Raw genomic sequence first — 16,592 nt, forward strand, 5'->3', positions numbered from 1 at the left:
GAATTTCTGTTTGAGGGAAGCCCATGCACACAGACTACACCGACCATCACAGCTTCCTTTAAATGTTGCTAAAGGGGTGGCAAGGAGGTGCATCTTACAAGGGTATATGTGAAACTTAGTAAATGTGGAATGTAAATGTCTTAGCACAATAACTAAGAAAATGCCAGGAAGGCTATGTTAACCAGTGTGATGAAAATGTGTCAAACAGTCTATAAAACCAGTGTATGGTGCCCCATGATCACAATAATGTACACAGCTATGATTTAATGGAAAAAAAAAAGTGTGACATTCATGAAGACACACACAGGATTGTTCCATAGGCAGATCATTCATTGCTTTTTTTATAAGCAAGGCATGTGTGTGTTTTAAAATTGTACCTACTAGATAAATGCTAAAGAATTTAGTGCTGTCTATACATGAAACAGATCTGATACATCTGTTTCTCATTTGACAGAGGAACCATTACACAAACAATACACTTCTGTCAAAGGAAGAAGGGCTGGCAATTGCACCCTGCAACGTAACAGTATCACTAGGGTTGTGGCTGTTCCTACAGTCCCAGCTACTGGGGAGGCTGAGGCAGAAGGATCACTTGAACCCAGGAGGAGTTTGAGGTTGCTGTGAGCTATGACGCCATAGCACTCTACCCAGGGCACAGAGTGAGGCTCCTCAAGAATGAAAACAAAAACAAAAGAACATCACCCGGGCCCCCCTGAGCTTATACATCCACACTCCTCACCCCCACTCTTCCATGCCTGAGTGCCTTAACCTGTGTTCCCCCTGCTATGAAGTCCTTCCAGGGTACCTCCTCAGCTTTTGAAGGCCCTTATATCAACTTGCATCAAATGCATGCATACGCACTCCAGAAAGGTCTTCAGTGAGTTTTTTGCTCCTGGCTAAATTGGCTATTCCTATAACATAAACTCTCCTCCCCCAGAGCTAATCACAAAGCTTTTAGCATACAATGTTACAGCCAGCGTTCACATGCCTGTCACCTATAGGAAGGGTGTGAAGATGGTCTAAGGAATAAGACAATCAATCAATGAACCAAGGAATAAACAGCCCGATTTCACAATTTATAGACCTCACTGAAATCTGTCTACCACAAAACCACGAAGCGATCTTTCTATTAAATTGAGGCTGGTATCCATGCATCGCGGGGGTTTAACCACAATTCTTTTCCTTCACACTGATACAGTCCACTTGTTCCCCCCACCCACCTCTGAAGCCTGGGGAACATGCTCCAGAGCTGACCCCAGTGAAGGCCCAAGCACCAGCAGAAGAGGCCCTCAACTAAATCCCACCCTCACTCCTTCCAGCCTGGAGTGAGAAGTCCTGTAGAATCAACCCCAGGTAGACACAGGGGAAAGGTATCTTGGGACAGAGGGATGAAGGGAGCTCCCAGGATAGGGAGCCTGAGACTGGGGCAGCTGGGCTGCAGCTACAGAGAGACCCTCCACACAGCTCCGACCTCAGCAGCTGCTTTCTTGACCTTACAGCCCCCTGGGGAATAAGGAGGTCATCAGAGCAAAAGATACAAGGCCAACTGTTTTCCCCAAGACATCTTAAAACACACAAAGAGGGCGGCGCCTGTGGCTCAGTGAGTAGGACGCCGGCCCCATATGCCGAGGGTGGCGGGTTCAAACCCAGCCCCGGCCAAACTCCAACAAAAAAAAACAGCTGGGCGTTGTGGCGGGCGCCTGTAGTCCCAGCTGCTCGGGAGGCTGAGGCAAGAGAATCGTGGAAGCCCAAGAGTTAGAAGTTGCTGTGAGCCATGTGATGCCATGGCACTCTACCAGAGGGCGGTACAGTGAGACTCTGTCTCTACAAAAAAAAAAAAAAAAAAAAACACACACAAAGAATAAACTTTACAGTTTCAAAATATAGCATGATTTGAAAACCAAGAGAAAGAGGTTCACGTACCCGTCCTCATTCTACCCCTCGAGGAGGTCTCCTCTGTCTGGTGGTGTCAGTAATTCCTTTAACACCACATGTTTTTCATTTCACAAAAACAGATAAAGAGCAAATTGCCTGTGACAGTGTGAATAAATTTTGATCAAATGAAATTACATTATTACTTAAAATAGCATGTTCAGCTTAGAACAGACGTGGTTCAAATCCACCATTTCCTAGCTAAATGGTAATAACGTAGTTAACTCAGCCTGCACTTGTTCACTTAAGAAATGAGGCGCCATCACCTCTCCCACAGCAAAGCACTCAGTGGGCCTATAATCCCTCACTCTCCTCTTCCACATGTTTTGATGGGAAATAAAAAGCAGTAAGGTATTGGATACCCAAAAGAATAGAATGGATGAACTAAGGCATAAAAGCCAAAGAAAAGAAAGTCAGTGTTAAAATTATGGAAGTTCTCATTTTATTTATAGCTCTTTATGATTTATTAAGGGGAAAAAAAGTATTTATAAATAGCTCACGTTCTGTGACTTCAGCAGCTCCCCCAGTGCGTGTCAGGAATTACCATCAGAAGGAAACTTAGAAGGCGTATGGCACTGTCTCCTACAGCATTCAAACCACAATGTCCCCATAGCATCTATTTCAATATCTCCAATGACAAATCCAATATTCCATAAATCACACTGACAAACACTCATTATTACAGAGGTTATCCTTACTAGGGTAAAAAATGTGCCTTTCATATCCACCATATCTGTACCATTAAAACATTTAAAGAAAGCTATCATGTCTTTCCTTCAACATTCAGATTTCCTTCCTTTGAAAGTCAATGTTCTTTTTGACTCTTTCTTCTTACAATTAAACTCAGAAAAACATGGAAGCATATGAATATCTATAAATTTTCTTTTTTTTTAAATAACATTGAATTCTTTTATTCTGCAACTTAAATATAAATTTTCTTAAATGAGAATATATATAAAATTCTCGAATCAATTTTCAAAACTGTCTCTATTTTAATATTGATTTTCCTTCTTGTACTTCCCTTCATAATGTTATATATAATTTTAAATAGCTTTGAAGTAAGAATTTATATCTCATAAAACTCATCTCAGTGTACAATTCAATGCATTTTAGTGAGTTTACACGACAGTCTAGTTTTAGAATCAATCCATCAGCCCAAAAAGTTCTCTCATGCCCATCTGCCATCAATCCTCGCTCTCACCCCAGCCCCTAGCAAGCATTGACTTAACCGTTTGTACGTACAGTTTTGCCTTTTGCAGAAATGCCATAGAAATGGGTTCATATCCACTGCAGACTTTTGTGCCTGGCTTTTCTCATTGAGCATGCAGTTTCAGAGACTAACCCATGTTATGTCACACAGCATGTTCCTTGTCACTGCTCAGTGTGTCCCCCTGGCAACATGTCTGTTGGAGCCTGCTGAGCAGTACTGCTATAAACGCTCACAAGCGTCTATATGAGTATGTTTTCATTTTTCTTAGAGTAAAATTACTGTTACATAAGTATATGTTTAACTTTTTAAAAACTGTCAAACTCTTTCCCTCCGTGGCTGCCCCCTTTAACATTCCCACCAGCGCTGTAGGAGGGTCCCACTTCCTCCACGTGTCACTGTACTGGTTGGTGAGCAGTCACTCACTGTCACCACTGTTGGTGAGTGGTAAGCGGCATCCCACCGGAGTTTTACAGGCACTTCCCTAAGGACTAATGCTGAGTATCTTTTCATATTCTTAAATTTGCATTTATATATCTTCACCTGATGAAATGTTGTTCAAATCTTTTGTCCCTTTCTTAATTGGGTTATTTTCTTTTTTTTTTTTTATTGTTGGGGATTCATTGAGGATACAATAAACCAGATTACACTGATTGCATTTGTTAGGTAAAGTCTTGGGCGGCGCCTGTGGCTCAGTGAGTAGGGCGCCGGCCCCACATGCCGAGGGTGGCGGGTTCAGACCCAGCCCCGGCCAAACTGCAACAAAAAAATAGCCGGGCGTCGTGGCGGGCGCCTGTAGTCCCAGCTGCTCGGGAGGCTGAGGCAAGAGAATCGCGTAAGCCCAAGAGTAGAGGTTGCTGTGAGCCGTGTGACGCCACGGCACTCTACCGAGGGCCATAAAGTGAGACTCTGTCTCTACAAAAAAAAAAAAAAAAAAAAAAAAAAAACAATCGTGTCTTGCCCCCAAAAGGTGTGGCACACACCAAGACCCCACGGCCTCCCTCCTTCCCTCTCTCTGTTCTCCCCTTCCCCACCCCCACCACGTCCTTAATTGTCATTAATTGTCCTCATATCAAAATTGAGTACATAGGATTCATGCTTCTCCATTACTGTAATGCTTTACTAAGAATAATGTCTTCCACTTCCATCCAGGTTAATACAAAGGATGTAAAGTCTCCATTTTTTTTTTAATGGCTGAATAGTATTCCATGGTGTATATATACCACAGTTTGTTAATCCATTCCTAGGTTGGTGGGCATTTAGGCTATTTCCACCTGGGTTATTTTCTTAATACGGAGTTATAAAAGTTCTTTATTCTGATACATATATATTTTGCAAATATTTTATCCTAATCTGTGGCCCATTTTTCCATTTTCTTAACATGTCTTCCCAAGAATGAAATTTTTTTATTTTAATGAAGTCCAAACCATCAAATTTCCTTTCATTTTCTTTGTGGTTTTAATATTATGTTGTCCCCCAATCCAACAAAAGTATTTTCTCCTCCTTTTTTTATAGGTTGTAGAGTTTTTAATCTTCACAGGCAGATCTGTGAGCTATTTGGGTTTATTTTTGAATTCCCTTCTGAGGTTGGAGTTAAAATATATCTTTACTTACTTGTTTGGAAGGTATATCCAACTGTAAAGGCACCACTTGTTGAGAAGATAATCCTTTCCCCATGACTTGCCTAGCAAATTTGTCAGCAATCATTTGACCATATTTTGTTCAACTGACGAATACATCTGTCTCAACACACTACGGTAGTACACTGTCTTAACTGATGCAGCCTTATGCTAAGTTTTTAAGTGAGGTAATGCTAATAAGTAAGTCATTCAACTTTGTTCTTTTGTGGGGCTATCCTAGGTCCTTTTCATTTAAATTTTAGGATCAGCTTGTCAATTTCTACAACAGAGCCTGCTGGATTCTGACAGAAACGGCATAGACTCTATTGCTCCAAGGTGCAGAGACTGCCAGCACACGCTATTAAGTTTCCCGATCCTGAACATGGCAGCTCCTCACAGCAACGCTTTCTATTTTCAGTCTTGCACTTCTTCTGTTAAGTCTACTCTCCTACGCGTTATTCTTTCTGGTGCCCCTGAGAATGGATTTTTAAAATTTCCTTCTCAGCCAGTCATTCCTAGTATTTAAAAATCAGCATCTCACTCTGTTGGCCCAGACTAGAGTGCTCACTGCCACCTCAAACTCCTGGGGTCAAGTCTTCTGCTTCAGACTCCTGGAAAGCTAGGAATACAGGTGCATACTACCATGTCCAGCTAAATTTTTTTTTCCATTTTTCTGTAGAGATGGGGATCTCACTATGTTGCTCAGGCTGGCCTCAAACTCTTGGCTACAAGCAATCCTCCCACCTCAGCTAATGAAATGCTAGGATTATAGGCATGAGCCACTGCATCTAGGCAACACTGACTTTTGTATATTGATCTCACATCCTGTGTTTTTATTATTCTGCTTATATTGTTTTTACTTAAGTGTTAACAATCAGGCTTTGCATTATTTTACTTCCTTTTTACACAAAAGTTGTATCAAGAGGAAGGCCAACATTTCAGCCATCTTTTTAGAAAAGATTGCTTCAAGACAATAACTCATAAACAAATTTCATAACTTATATATTTTTTAGGCTAATAGGAAAATGTCTCTGCCTCCTGCTCTCTTAAAAATCCCTGTAGTGGGGCAGCGCCTGTGGCCCAGTCGGTAAGGCACTGGCCCCATATACTGAGGGTAGTGGGTTCAAACCCGGCCCTGGCCAAACTGCAACAAGAACAAAAACAGCCAGGCGTTGTGGCGGGCGCCTGTGGTCCCAGCTACTGGGGAGGCTGAGGCAAGAGAATTGCCTAAACCCAGGAGTTGGAGGTTGCTGTGAGCTGTGTGATGCCACGGCACTCTACCCAGGGCGATAAAGGGAGACTCTGTCTCTACCAAAAAAAAAAAAATCCCTGTAGCAAGAGTCTGCTCAGCATAAAAGTTGGCCAAACCCAATCTACCACTTACCTTTGTAATAAAGTTCTAATGAATCACAGCTGTGTTTACCTGTTTACTACGGTCTACAATCGCCTTTGCCCTGTAACAGCAGAGTGAAACAGGGACAAAAGCTGTATGCCCTACACAGTTAAAAACGCCAAACCCTGCTCTCCAAAATGCTAGGTGAAATTTGGTGAAGGTGAATTACTTCTGTGTTAAGGAGAATTAATATCCTAATATAGAATTAATATCCTAATATAGGAGAATCTGTGTTCCCCCGAAATTCATATACTAAAACCTAACCTAGGAGGATGTTTAGAGGTAGGCCTTTGGAAGATGACTGGCTGCAGAACCCTCATGAATAGGATTAGCATCCTTATAAAGAGAGCCAGAGAGCTCACTTGCCTCTCCCAGCATGTGAGGTCAGGGGAGAATACCGCTGACTATGAACCAGGGCACAAGCCCTCACCAGACATCATGTCTACAGCAGTCTGATCTTGGGACTGCCCAGCCTCCAAACTCTGAGAAATAAATTACTGCTGTTCATCAACCATCCAGTTCACAGCGTTTTGGTATAGTGGCCCCAAATGAATAAGACATATGGGATACTGTATCCCTAAATATTCTTTTATCTCTATTATTTAAATTTTTCAATTTTTTTTCTTCAAAAATTTCAAAGCTCATATGAAACTACAATATAGGAAAAAGCACCGATTTCTAAAATAGATTAAGTATTAAATATAAATTAACTAATATGGATCAGAATAATAAAGCATACATATGAACATTAAAAAGAGCTACAAAAATAAAGTTCACATTATATTAAAATATTTTAATTTACACATGGATCTATTAGAGCAAGTGCAATAACAACATTCATAAAGACCATAAAGCAAAAAAAAGCAAAGAAAAGAAAACAAGAAAGATCCTGGAGGAATCACTCATGGGTAATCCTATGCACACATTAATAAATTTTTTATGCCTTTTCTCCAAAAATAAAAATAAAATAAAAAGCAGTCACATGCAAGAACTTTAAAATTCTTAAGTACCCAAAGTCTAAATCCCTAAATTTAAAGATCTAAAGCCTGCATATTCACAGAAATATATTACCTAAACCACGGCAGACTGAAAGAAACTGACAGTATTATACACAAACAGCAACTGTGAACACACAGGAACGTGCTAAGTCCCACCTAGAGTATCCAGGAGAAATTCTTTTTAAATTAATGTAATTCATTTTAAATTAATGTAAAAGCCTAAGTGAGAATAAAAAGGGAGGCATATATAGATGACCGAAAATAAGAAAACGTCAAGCAAAATACATGTGACTAAAAAGTAAAATAGAACAGAGCTTAAAAATAAGAATAAAATACACTTTTCAAATCACTTATCTACCTGGTGTTTAGTGCCAACAACAGCCAATGTATATGGCAAACCTGCCTTCCCCAATCTGCTCCATTAATATACCAACACTGAAATTCCATTCTATCAGCAGCATATACACAAGTAGTACATTCCCCTTGAATACTTACTGCAAAGAAGTAACATTACTAATTTTATACAACTGTATGTCTCTGAAGCAGCACTAGCCAATAAAATTTTCTACAATGTTAGAAATGTTCTCTATCTGCAATGTCCAAAGTAGTCACTTACTGAACACTTGAAATGTAACTAGTGTAACTAAAGAACTGAATTTCAAATTTTAATTAATTTAAATTTACACAGCTACTTGTGGTTAGTGGCCATCATAGTGAACAATTCAGGTCTAAAGTACCATAAACTGCCTTTCAGAAAAAGAAACAATTTCCTATTACTAGACGTGAATTTACTCCCCTGATTTCAGTAATCTAATGAGAGTCTCTTTCTACTATATGGATTAAAAGCTTCTTTTTTATCAGATATTAATTACATTTTCACTCTGAACCTGTCATCTATACAAGATTTTAAGAAAAGGATCATAATGGTACAAAAATCACTTCATCTGAAACACCAAGGTATTTTCTCCTCTTCTAAAAATTAAAATCAAAACATGAAGAACTTGGGCCAGGTATGGTGGCTCATGCATGTAATCCTGGAGCTCTTGGCAGGAGAATCCAGATCAGCCTGAGCAAAAGCAAGAGCAAGACCCCGTCTCTACTAAAAATAGAAAAATTAGCCAGGCATTTTGTGGCAGGTTCCAATAGTCCCAGCTACTGGGGAGGCTGAGGCAGAAGGTTCACATAAGCCCAGGAGTCTAAGGTTGCTGTGAGTTAGGCCAACACCATGGCACTCTAGCCTGGGCAACGGTGTCAATGGAAATTGAGAAGACAGCACGTCACCACAGAGGAGGTGACTAACATCGCCAAACACAGAAGATGCAAAATAGAATGAGACTCAGAAAAAAGATAATCAAAAGCTGTAAGCTCTGATTCTTTATGCAAAACTCTTATAGCCATATGTGTTTAAGAATTCAGAAAAACAGTGCATGCGATCAAACATCACATCTCAGATACGATGGAATACCCCAGCAGTACCCGCTGGTATGCTCGGTCCTGGGGTTTTCAATCAAACACTTTTTACACATCTCTATTCCCACATTTACATCACTGGCCCAGCTACCTCACTCCTGATATATGGCTACTTAACCACCGAGCTCCCATTCTATGTCTTAAAGACAGCACTCATTTACTCAGCAAAAATTCACTGAGAGTCTACTACCTGCCAAACACTATTGAGGGGCTGAATATATACACCCACCTGAAATGCTGTCCCCTCGACTCACGCCCACTTGCAGGGTACCCTACCTCAGAAAAAGAGTTCTCCCATCTAGCCTATTGTTTAAGCCAGAAACCTGGGAGTCACCCTTGAGACCTCATTTCCAACCTGCGCTTCTCATTAATCACTCAGTCCTTTGAAATCTCTCTCCCATCTATTCACTTCACTCCATCTCTCTAATGCTTTCAGCTACATAACTAAAGCAGTGGTTATTAACAAGAGGTAATTTCACCCCCCAAAAGATATTTAAAGATATCTGGAAACATTTATGGTTGTCAGGACTTGAGGGGTACTACTAGTATCTAGTGGGTAGAAACCAGGGATGCTACTAACTAGCCTACAGTGCATGTCAGTCCTGAACATTAAAGAATTATCTGTCCTGGCTCAGTGCCATAGCACAGCGGTTACGGCATGGGCCACATGCACCAAGGCTGGTGAGTTGGAACCCAGCCCTGGCCAGCTAGACAACAATGACAACTGCAACAACAACAAAATCTGAGTGTTGTGGTGGACGCCTGTAGTCCCAGCTGATTCAGAGGCTGAGGCAAGAGAATCACTTAAGCCCAGGAGTTGGAGGTTGCTGTGAGCTGTGATGCCATGGCACTCTACCAAGGGCAAAATAATGAGACTCTGTCCTCCAAAAAAAAAAAAAAAAAAAATTATCTGTCCTCAAACGTCAATAGTACCGAGGCTCAAAAACTCTGCTTTAAGCAAACAAAAGAATGATGCCCACCAATTATTTTATTTTTGTATTTATGAAGACTCTTCTTTAAAAAGTTGTAGCAACTCAGAATTATTTTAGTTCTCATAAATAAAATTCTACTTTGATCTAATTCTATTAAAGTATGTATTTATATGTGGACAAAGTACTTACTTGTGCATGTTCTCCACTCCTATTATAATCATGATACAGTAGGAAACTCCACTTTGTACAAGAAAATGTAAGGCATACCTGCAAAAAGTAAGGACACTGTTAGAGGAGGGATACCCAGCAAGTTGAAATAATTTTAGGCTAAAAAGTACTTATGTACAACACAGAACATTCCCAGATAAAAATATGAAATGAGGGCGGCGCCTGTGGCTCAGTGAGTAGGGCGCCAGCCCCATATACCGAGGGCAGCAGGTTCAAACATGGCCTTGGCCAAACTGCAACAAAAAATAGCCAGGCATTGTGGCAGGGCCTATAGTCCTAGCTACACAGGAGGCTGAGGCAAGAGAATCACCTAAGCCCAAGAGCTGGAGATTGCTGTGAGCTGTGACGCCATGGCACTCTACCAAGGGCAACAAAGTGAGTGAGACTCTATCTCTAAAAAGAAATAAAATTTCCAACATCTTAAAATTCTGTGAATACCCTGCAGAGGCCCCGAAAGCCTAGAAAAATAAAGGCAACCCCTAAATCCACGCTCAGTACCCCAGCATTGCACATCCCCCATCCACACGAAAGCTGCATGGGGCTCAAGGATTATAGCTTTCTCACAACTTAAGACACAATGACTTTAAAAAAAAAAAAGAGTAATAAATATGGATTTCAGAATAGCCCTAAAAAATACCAGTTGTTTTCCCAAACTTAACCCACACCAGCTTTGCACTGTCTTTAATTTTTTAACAATATTGATCACAAAACAACAAAAAGTATTAAATATTAAAATTTACTAAAGAAACAGGTACACTCAAATCTATTTATTCTTAAAATATGATGGCTCAAGCCAAGGAAACATCTTTATATAAAACGAGTCATTGATGAACATGCTGTCATGTGTCCGCAGTACCTCCTGGCTAACATCATAGAGTATTTTCTAATAGTCTAAAATATTCTAGAAAACCACCATTAAAGAACTAATTTATCCACTCATTTCATAAAGTTTAGACTGAACATAACTAGGAAGTTTGAGATTAAAATCAATCAAACCTATCCTTGACATTATGTGCGTGCACACACACTCTTTCAATTTTCTTTCCCCTTTAGTGGTACGAACAATTCATAATTGAAAGTGCTAACAAGGATTTTAACCTGCGATTAAAATCATGGAATAGCAGCCACCTTCAATGTGGAAAAGTTACCTAAAATTTTAGACACATTTTGGAGTGGCACCTGTGGCTCAAAGGGGTAGGGTGCTGGTCCCATATGCCGGAGGTGGTGGGTTCAATCCCAGCCCTGGCCAAAAACCACAAAAAAAAAAAAAAAAAATTTTTAGACATATTTTCCCACAGAAATATATCTATTATTAATATAAATCAGTGGTGGGCTCCAAGGCGGGCCTGCAGGGTCAGTCCCCCCGCCCCCCAAACCCATGCTGGACCGCAGGGCTACTGCAAGCAGAGGGATGTGAGGAAGTAGAAAAACTATGACTATAAATGGAAACAGAAGCTAAGAAAAAAATACATATTTTCCAGATTAATTATCCACCTCCTATTTATTGGCAACACTAATTTTCGGCAATGTGAATGAGGACAGCTAAATACTTTTAAGGGCTTTTTATACTGAGAATAAAAGAACTCGTTAAAGGTCTTAAATGAGAACATTTCTGAAGATTTTGAGGAGGGAATTTTTTCCTTTTCTATGAGTAAATTTCCTTGTAACATGAAGAACATTTGACAACTTGAGCAGCTAAGAATTTCCTCAAACACTGCAGCGGTGCCTCTTTACCTCCAGGTGCCCGCTCCCCCGTCGCACCACTGACATCAGAAGCATGGCCACCTTCTGGGCTGTGCAGGCCCTTCCTGCTGCGGTAACAGGGCACCAGCAGAGTGGACCTGCACTCACCTCTGCTTCACTGACTTCCATGGAAAGCATCAAGTTGCTTTCCTCCCCAATTACAACACTGGCCATATTCCTCCTAATCTGCTGATACTTGTCCTCATTGGCAAAATTAGCATAATAAATAGCCACTTAAGATTTTTCAGATTAAGAGATAATACAGGAAGTGTTGACTCAGTTACCTCATGCACAGTAAACAATCAAGCATTACTGAAAAGCAAAAATTAGTTAGGAGGTATCTCAAAGGTCTTTTATAATCCAACCCTCACCATTTCAGAGTAGAGAAAACTAAAGTCATATACCTAGTCAGTATTCTGACATTAAAACTTAAGTTGTTCTGCGTAATTTGTCCCCTGGCTGATTCTTCAAGAGATGGAATGGGGTGAAAAGGGAAGAACTCCATGGACTGTGTATCAATCTCACAAGCTACTTAGCACTTGGAAAATAAAAGAACATTTTATTGGAAAATATCAGTTTGTTTTCAGGGATCACATTTTACTTACTTGGAGTTTAAAATCATACTAAAGGCAGATATAAACTTTATTTTTTGGCAAAAAGAGCACAGGCTTGAAAAAGGTTGAACCTGGCCAGGCACAGTGGCTCACACCAGTAATCCTAGCACAGGAGTTTGAGATCAGCCTAAGCAAGAACAAGATCCTGTCTCCACTAAAAATTAAAAAAAAAAAATTAGCTGGGCACTGTGGCAGACGAGGCCTAACTACTCGGGAGGCTGAGGCAGAAGGACTGTTCGAACCAGGATTTTGCAGTGGCTGTGAGCTAGGCTGACACCACGGTGACACTCCAACCTAAGCAACAGACTGAATCTTTTTGGAGACAGTCTGTTGCTTAGGTTGGAGTGCCGTTTCTGTCCTCAGACAGCTTCCAATAAAGAAAGACACAAATACATAGGTCACTTCAACACTGTATAATAAACTCCAAAATAGAGACTGAAGGCACAGAAATTTCTACTCTGGATCACCAACTAGATGATGGTCACAAAAGACGACTGACCCCAGGTGACTTGTCACCATGCTCTGCTTTCTATAGTTTTACAGATTTTAGCACAGTAATCATTGGTTCCAGTAATGCAGAGGGTGAAGCTAAGAAGGGTTGAATAACGTGCAAAATAAAGAGCGAGGAGCCCGGGGCGGGGTCCAGACCTGACTTCAGACTCTAAGCTCTATCCCATGACCTTACACTGTTACCAAGAACACTTTAAATAGGTACAAGCATAAAGTAATTCTCAGTTTAAAATAATTTGCAGAGAAAAGTTTTATTTTTAAAAGGTAAGACAGGGAGGCTCCTGTGGCTCAGTGAGTAGGGTGCTGGCCCCAAATACAGAGGGGTGGCGGGTTTGAACCCGGCCCTGGCCAAACTGCAACAAAAAAATAGCTGGGCATTATGGCGGGCGCCTACAGTCCCAGCTACTCAGGAGGCTGAGGCAAGAGAATCGCCTAAGCCCAAGAGCTGGAGGTTGCTGTGAACTGGGATGCCACTGCACTCTACCAAGGGCAACAAAGTGAGACTCTGTCTCTAAAAAAAGAAGAAGAAGGTAAGACCAAATAGAAGTGGGTAAAATGACAATTACAGACAGACCTCATTTTGTCGCATTTTGCTTGATTTTTCTCCAACGTGAAGGTTTGTAGCAACCCTGCATCGAAGTCATTCTATCAACACCATGTAACAGCGTGCTCACTTTGCCTGTGTCATACTTCAGTAATTCTTGCAACACTTCAATAGTTTTCATTGTTATTATTGTATGTTACAGTGATCTAGGATCAGCGATCTCTGATGTTACTACACATCACAAAATGCACCCAGCTAAGACAGTGGACTTAGCTGATAAATGTTTTATGTAAGGGGTCCTCAAACTGAGGTCCACGGGCCACATGAAATGGTGTGATTGTATTTGTTCCCGTTTTGTTTTTTTACTTCAAAATAAGGTATGTGCAGTGTGCACTGGAATTTGTTCATAGTTTTTGTTTTTTTTTAACTATAGTCCAGCCCTCCAACGGTCTGAGAGACAGTGAATTGGCCCCCTGTTTAAAAAGTTTGAGGACGCCTGTTTTATGTAGTCTGACGGCTTCACTGATAGGCTGAAAGGCTGCCCACCACTCACTGTCCTCAAGCCTTGAGAGACAAAAATATTGAAATTAAGCCAATTAATAACCCTACAATGGTCTTTAAGTATTCGAGTAAAGGGCAGAGCCACACGTTTCTGACTTAAAATCAAAAAGGCTGTAAATGATTAAGCTTAGTGAGGAAAGTTATGTCAAAAGCCAAGACAGGCCAAAAGCTGGCCCTCCTGCACTAGTTAGCTAAGCTGTGAATGCAAAGGAAAAGTTCTTGAAGGAAATTTAAAATGCGACTCCAGTGAGCTTACAAATGATAAGAAAAACATTCTCACTGCTGACATGGAGAAAATTTTAGTGATCTAGATAGATAGATCAAACCAGCCACAACATTCCCTTAAGCCAAAACCTTATCCAGAGCAAGTCCTTAATTCCCTTAAATTCTCTGACAGCTGAGAGGGGATGAAGCTGCAGAACACTCTGAGGGGGGCCTGAGGCTGGTTAGCAAGGTTTAGGCAAAGCAGTGATGTCATTACGCAAGCGCGTACAAGATGAGGCAGCACGTGCTGACAGAAGCTGTAGCGAGTGACCGAGGTGAGATAACTGGTGGCAGTGACTACACTGGACAACAGATTTTCAGCATAGACAAAACAGCCTTCTCTTGGAATAAGATGCCATCTAAGACTTTCTAGCTAGAGAGAGGGCCTGGCTTCCAAGCTTCAAAGGCCAGGCTGACTCTCCTGTTAGGGGCAAATGCAGCTGGTGGCTTTAAGTTGAAGCCAGTGCTCATTTACCATTCCAAATATCCTAAGGCCCTTAAGAAATATGCTAAATCTACTCTTCCTGTGTCCATAAATGGAACAACCAGGCCTGAATGATAGCACCTCTGTTTGCAGCATGGTTTACTGACTATTTTAAGGACTTGGTTGAGAACTATTGCTCAAAAAAAGATTCCTTTCAAAATCACTGTACACTGACAATGCGTCTGGTCACTCGAGAGCTCTGATGGAGATGTACAGGGAGATGAAGGTGATTTCCATTCACAGCCCGTGAATCAAAGAGTAAATTCAAGTCTTATTATTTAAGAAATGCATTTTGTTAAGCTAATCTGTCACAGACAGTGATTCCTCTGATGGGTCTGGACAAAGTAAATTGAAAACTTTCTGGAAAGCTTTCACCATTCCAGATGTCGTTAAGATCATCTGTGATTCATGGGAGGAGGTAAAAACACCAACACTGGCAGGAGTTTGGAAGGAGCTGACTCCAACCTTCATGGATGACTCTGAGGGACTGAACACACCAGTGGAGGAAGTAACTGCAGATGTGGTGGAAACAGTAAAAGAACTACGATCAGAAGTGGAGCCTCGATGTGACTGAATTGCTATAATCTCATGATGAAACTTAAACAGATAAAGAGCTATTCCTCATGGATGAGCAAAGAAAGTAGTTTCTTGAAATATGAGTCTACTCCTAATGTGAAGATGCTGTGAACAGTCAAAATGACAATTGAGGACTTAGGATATTACATAACTTAGCTGACAAAGCTGTGGCAGAATTTGAGAGGATTGACTCCTGTTCTGAAAAAAGTTCTACTGTGGATGAACAACTAATATCACATGCCACAAAGAAAGCTTTTGTGAAAAGAAGAGTCAAACGTGGCAACCTTCATTGTTGTCTTATTAAAAGAAATTGCCACAGCCATCCAAGCCTTCAGCAACCACCACCCTACCCTGATAAGTCAGCAGTTACTAACATTGAGGTAAGACACTCCACTACCAAAAAAATTCTGACTCACTGAAGTCTCAGATGATCATTAGCATTTTTAAGGACTCATGTTATGTATATTATTTTCCTAAACATAATACTATTTATTGAAAACTTAACAGACTACAGTACAGTGCACATGTAACTTTTGTATGCACTGGAAAGCAAAAATATTTGTGTGACCTGCTTTATTACAATAGTCACTTTATTCTGGTGATCTGGAACAGAATCCACAGTATCTCTGAGTATGCCTGTATATTTACAAGCAAGAGTGTCCAGGCTTTTTCCTTTTCTGCTGCACACTGGAAAAATTAAGAGGTGTCTTGGGCCACGTATTAAATACACAAACACTAATAAAAGCTAATGAGCTAAAGAAAAGGTCCATGCATACTTTTCTCAATACCTGACACCACAGATAAGCAAAACAGTCCTCAAATAATCTGCATGCAGCCTGGGCCGCAGGTTAGACAATCCTGAGAGTACTAAAATGTTTTCCAAAAGGGACACTGTCAAAACCGATGGCAAACTGATTCCCTTTGAGCCTAAAAACAAAGTGTTGAAATGCAAATCAAAAGAGTATTTCCCCATTAGCTAGTTCCAATTAGGAAAGGGTTACCTTGCACATGGTACAAAGGCATAAACAGTCCTCTTCCCAAAGAAAGGAATATAAAAATATTTTTCCTTTAAGAAAAGAACAAAGGCTCTGTGCCTGCAGCACAGTGGTTACAGTGCCAGCCACGTACACCAAGGGTGGTGGGTTTGAACCCAACCAGGGCCAGCTAGACAACAATGACAACTGCAACAAAAAAAAAAAGCCAGGCATTGTGGTGGGCTCCTGTAGTCCCAGCTACTTGGGAGGCTGAGGCAAGAGAATTGCTTAAGCCCAAGAGTTTAAGGTTGCTGTGAGCTGTGACACCATAGCACTCTACTCAGGATGACAGCTTGAAACTCTGTCTCAAAAAAAAAAAGAAAAAAACAAAGAACTAATTTTTAAAAAAGAAATCTTGATTATCACATTTATCGTGAAACACTTAGGACTGCTTGACCTAAGTGCTAACCTAAATGTTAGGTTACTTGTGACAGGTCCCCAATCATAATGCAGAATGAGTGGGAGCCCTGAGCTTGTTTTCCT

The 16,592-nt window shown here is 40.8% G+C and overlaps 1 protein-coding gene across 1 annotated transcript in view; it reads right to left on the reverse strand.

Moving 5' to 3' along the window:
- MBOAT2 (membrane bound O-acyltransferase domain containing 2) overlaps window positions 1–16,592 on the reverse strand; it is a 129,869-nt gene that overhangs the window by 73,818 nt on the left and 39,459 nt on the right. Inside the window, exon 3 of the mRNA XM_053589857.1 lies at window positions 9,741–9,818. Coding sequence (XP_053445832.1) covers window positions 9,741–9,818 — 78 coding nt within the window. The remainder of the gene's footprint in view (window positions 1–9,740; window positions 9,819–16,592) is intronic.

The sequence above is a fragment of the Nycticebus coucang genome, chromosome 4 (genome assembly GCF_027406575.1).
Source record: "Nycticebus coucang isolate mNycCou1 chromosome 4, mNycCou1.pri, whole genome shotgun sequence".
Classification (NCBI taxonomy): domain Eukaryota; kingdom Metazoa; phylum Chordata; class Mammalia; order Primates; family Lorisidae; genus Nycticebus; species Nycticebus coucang.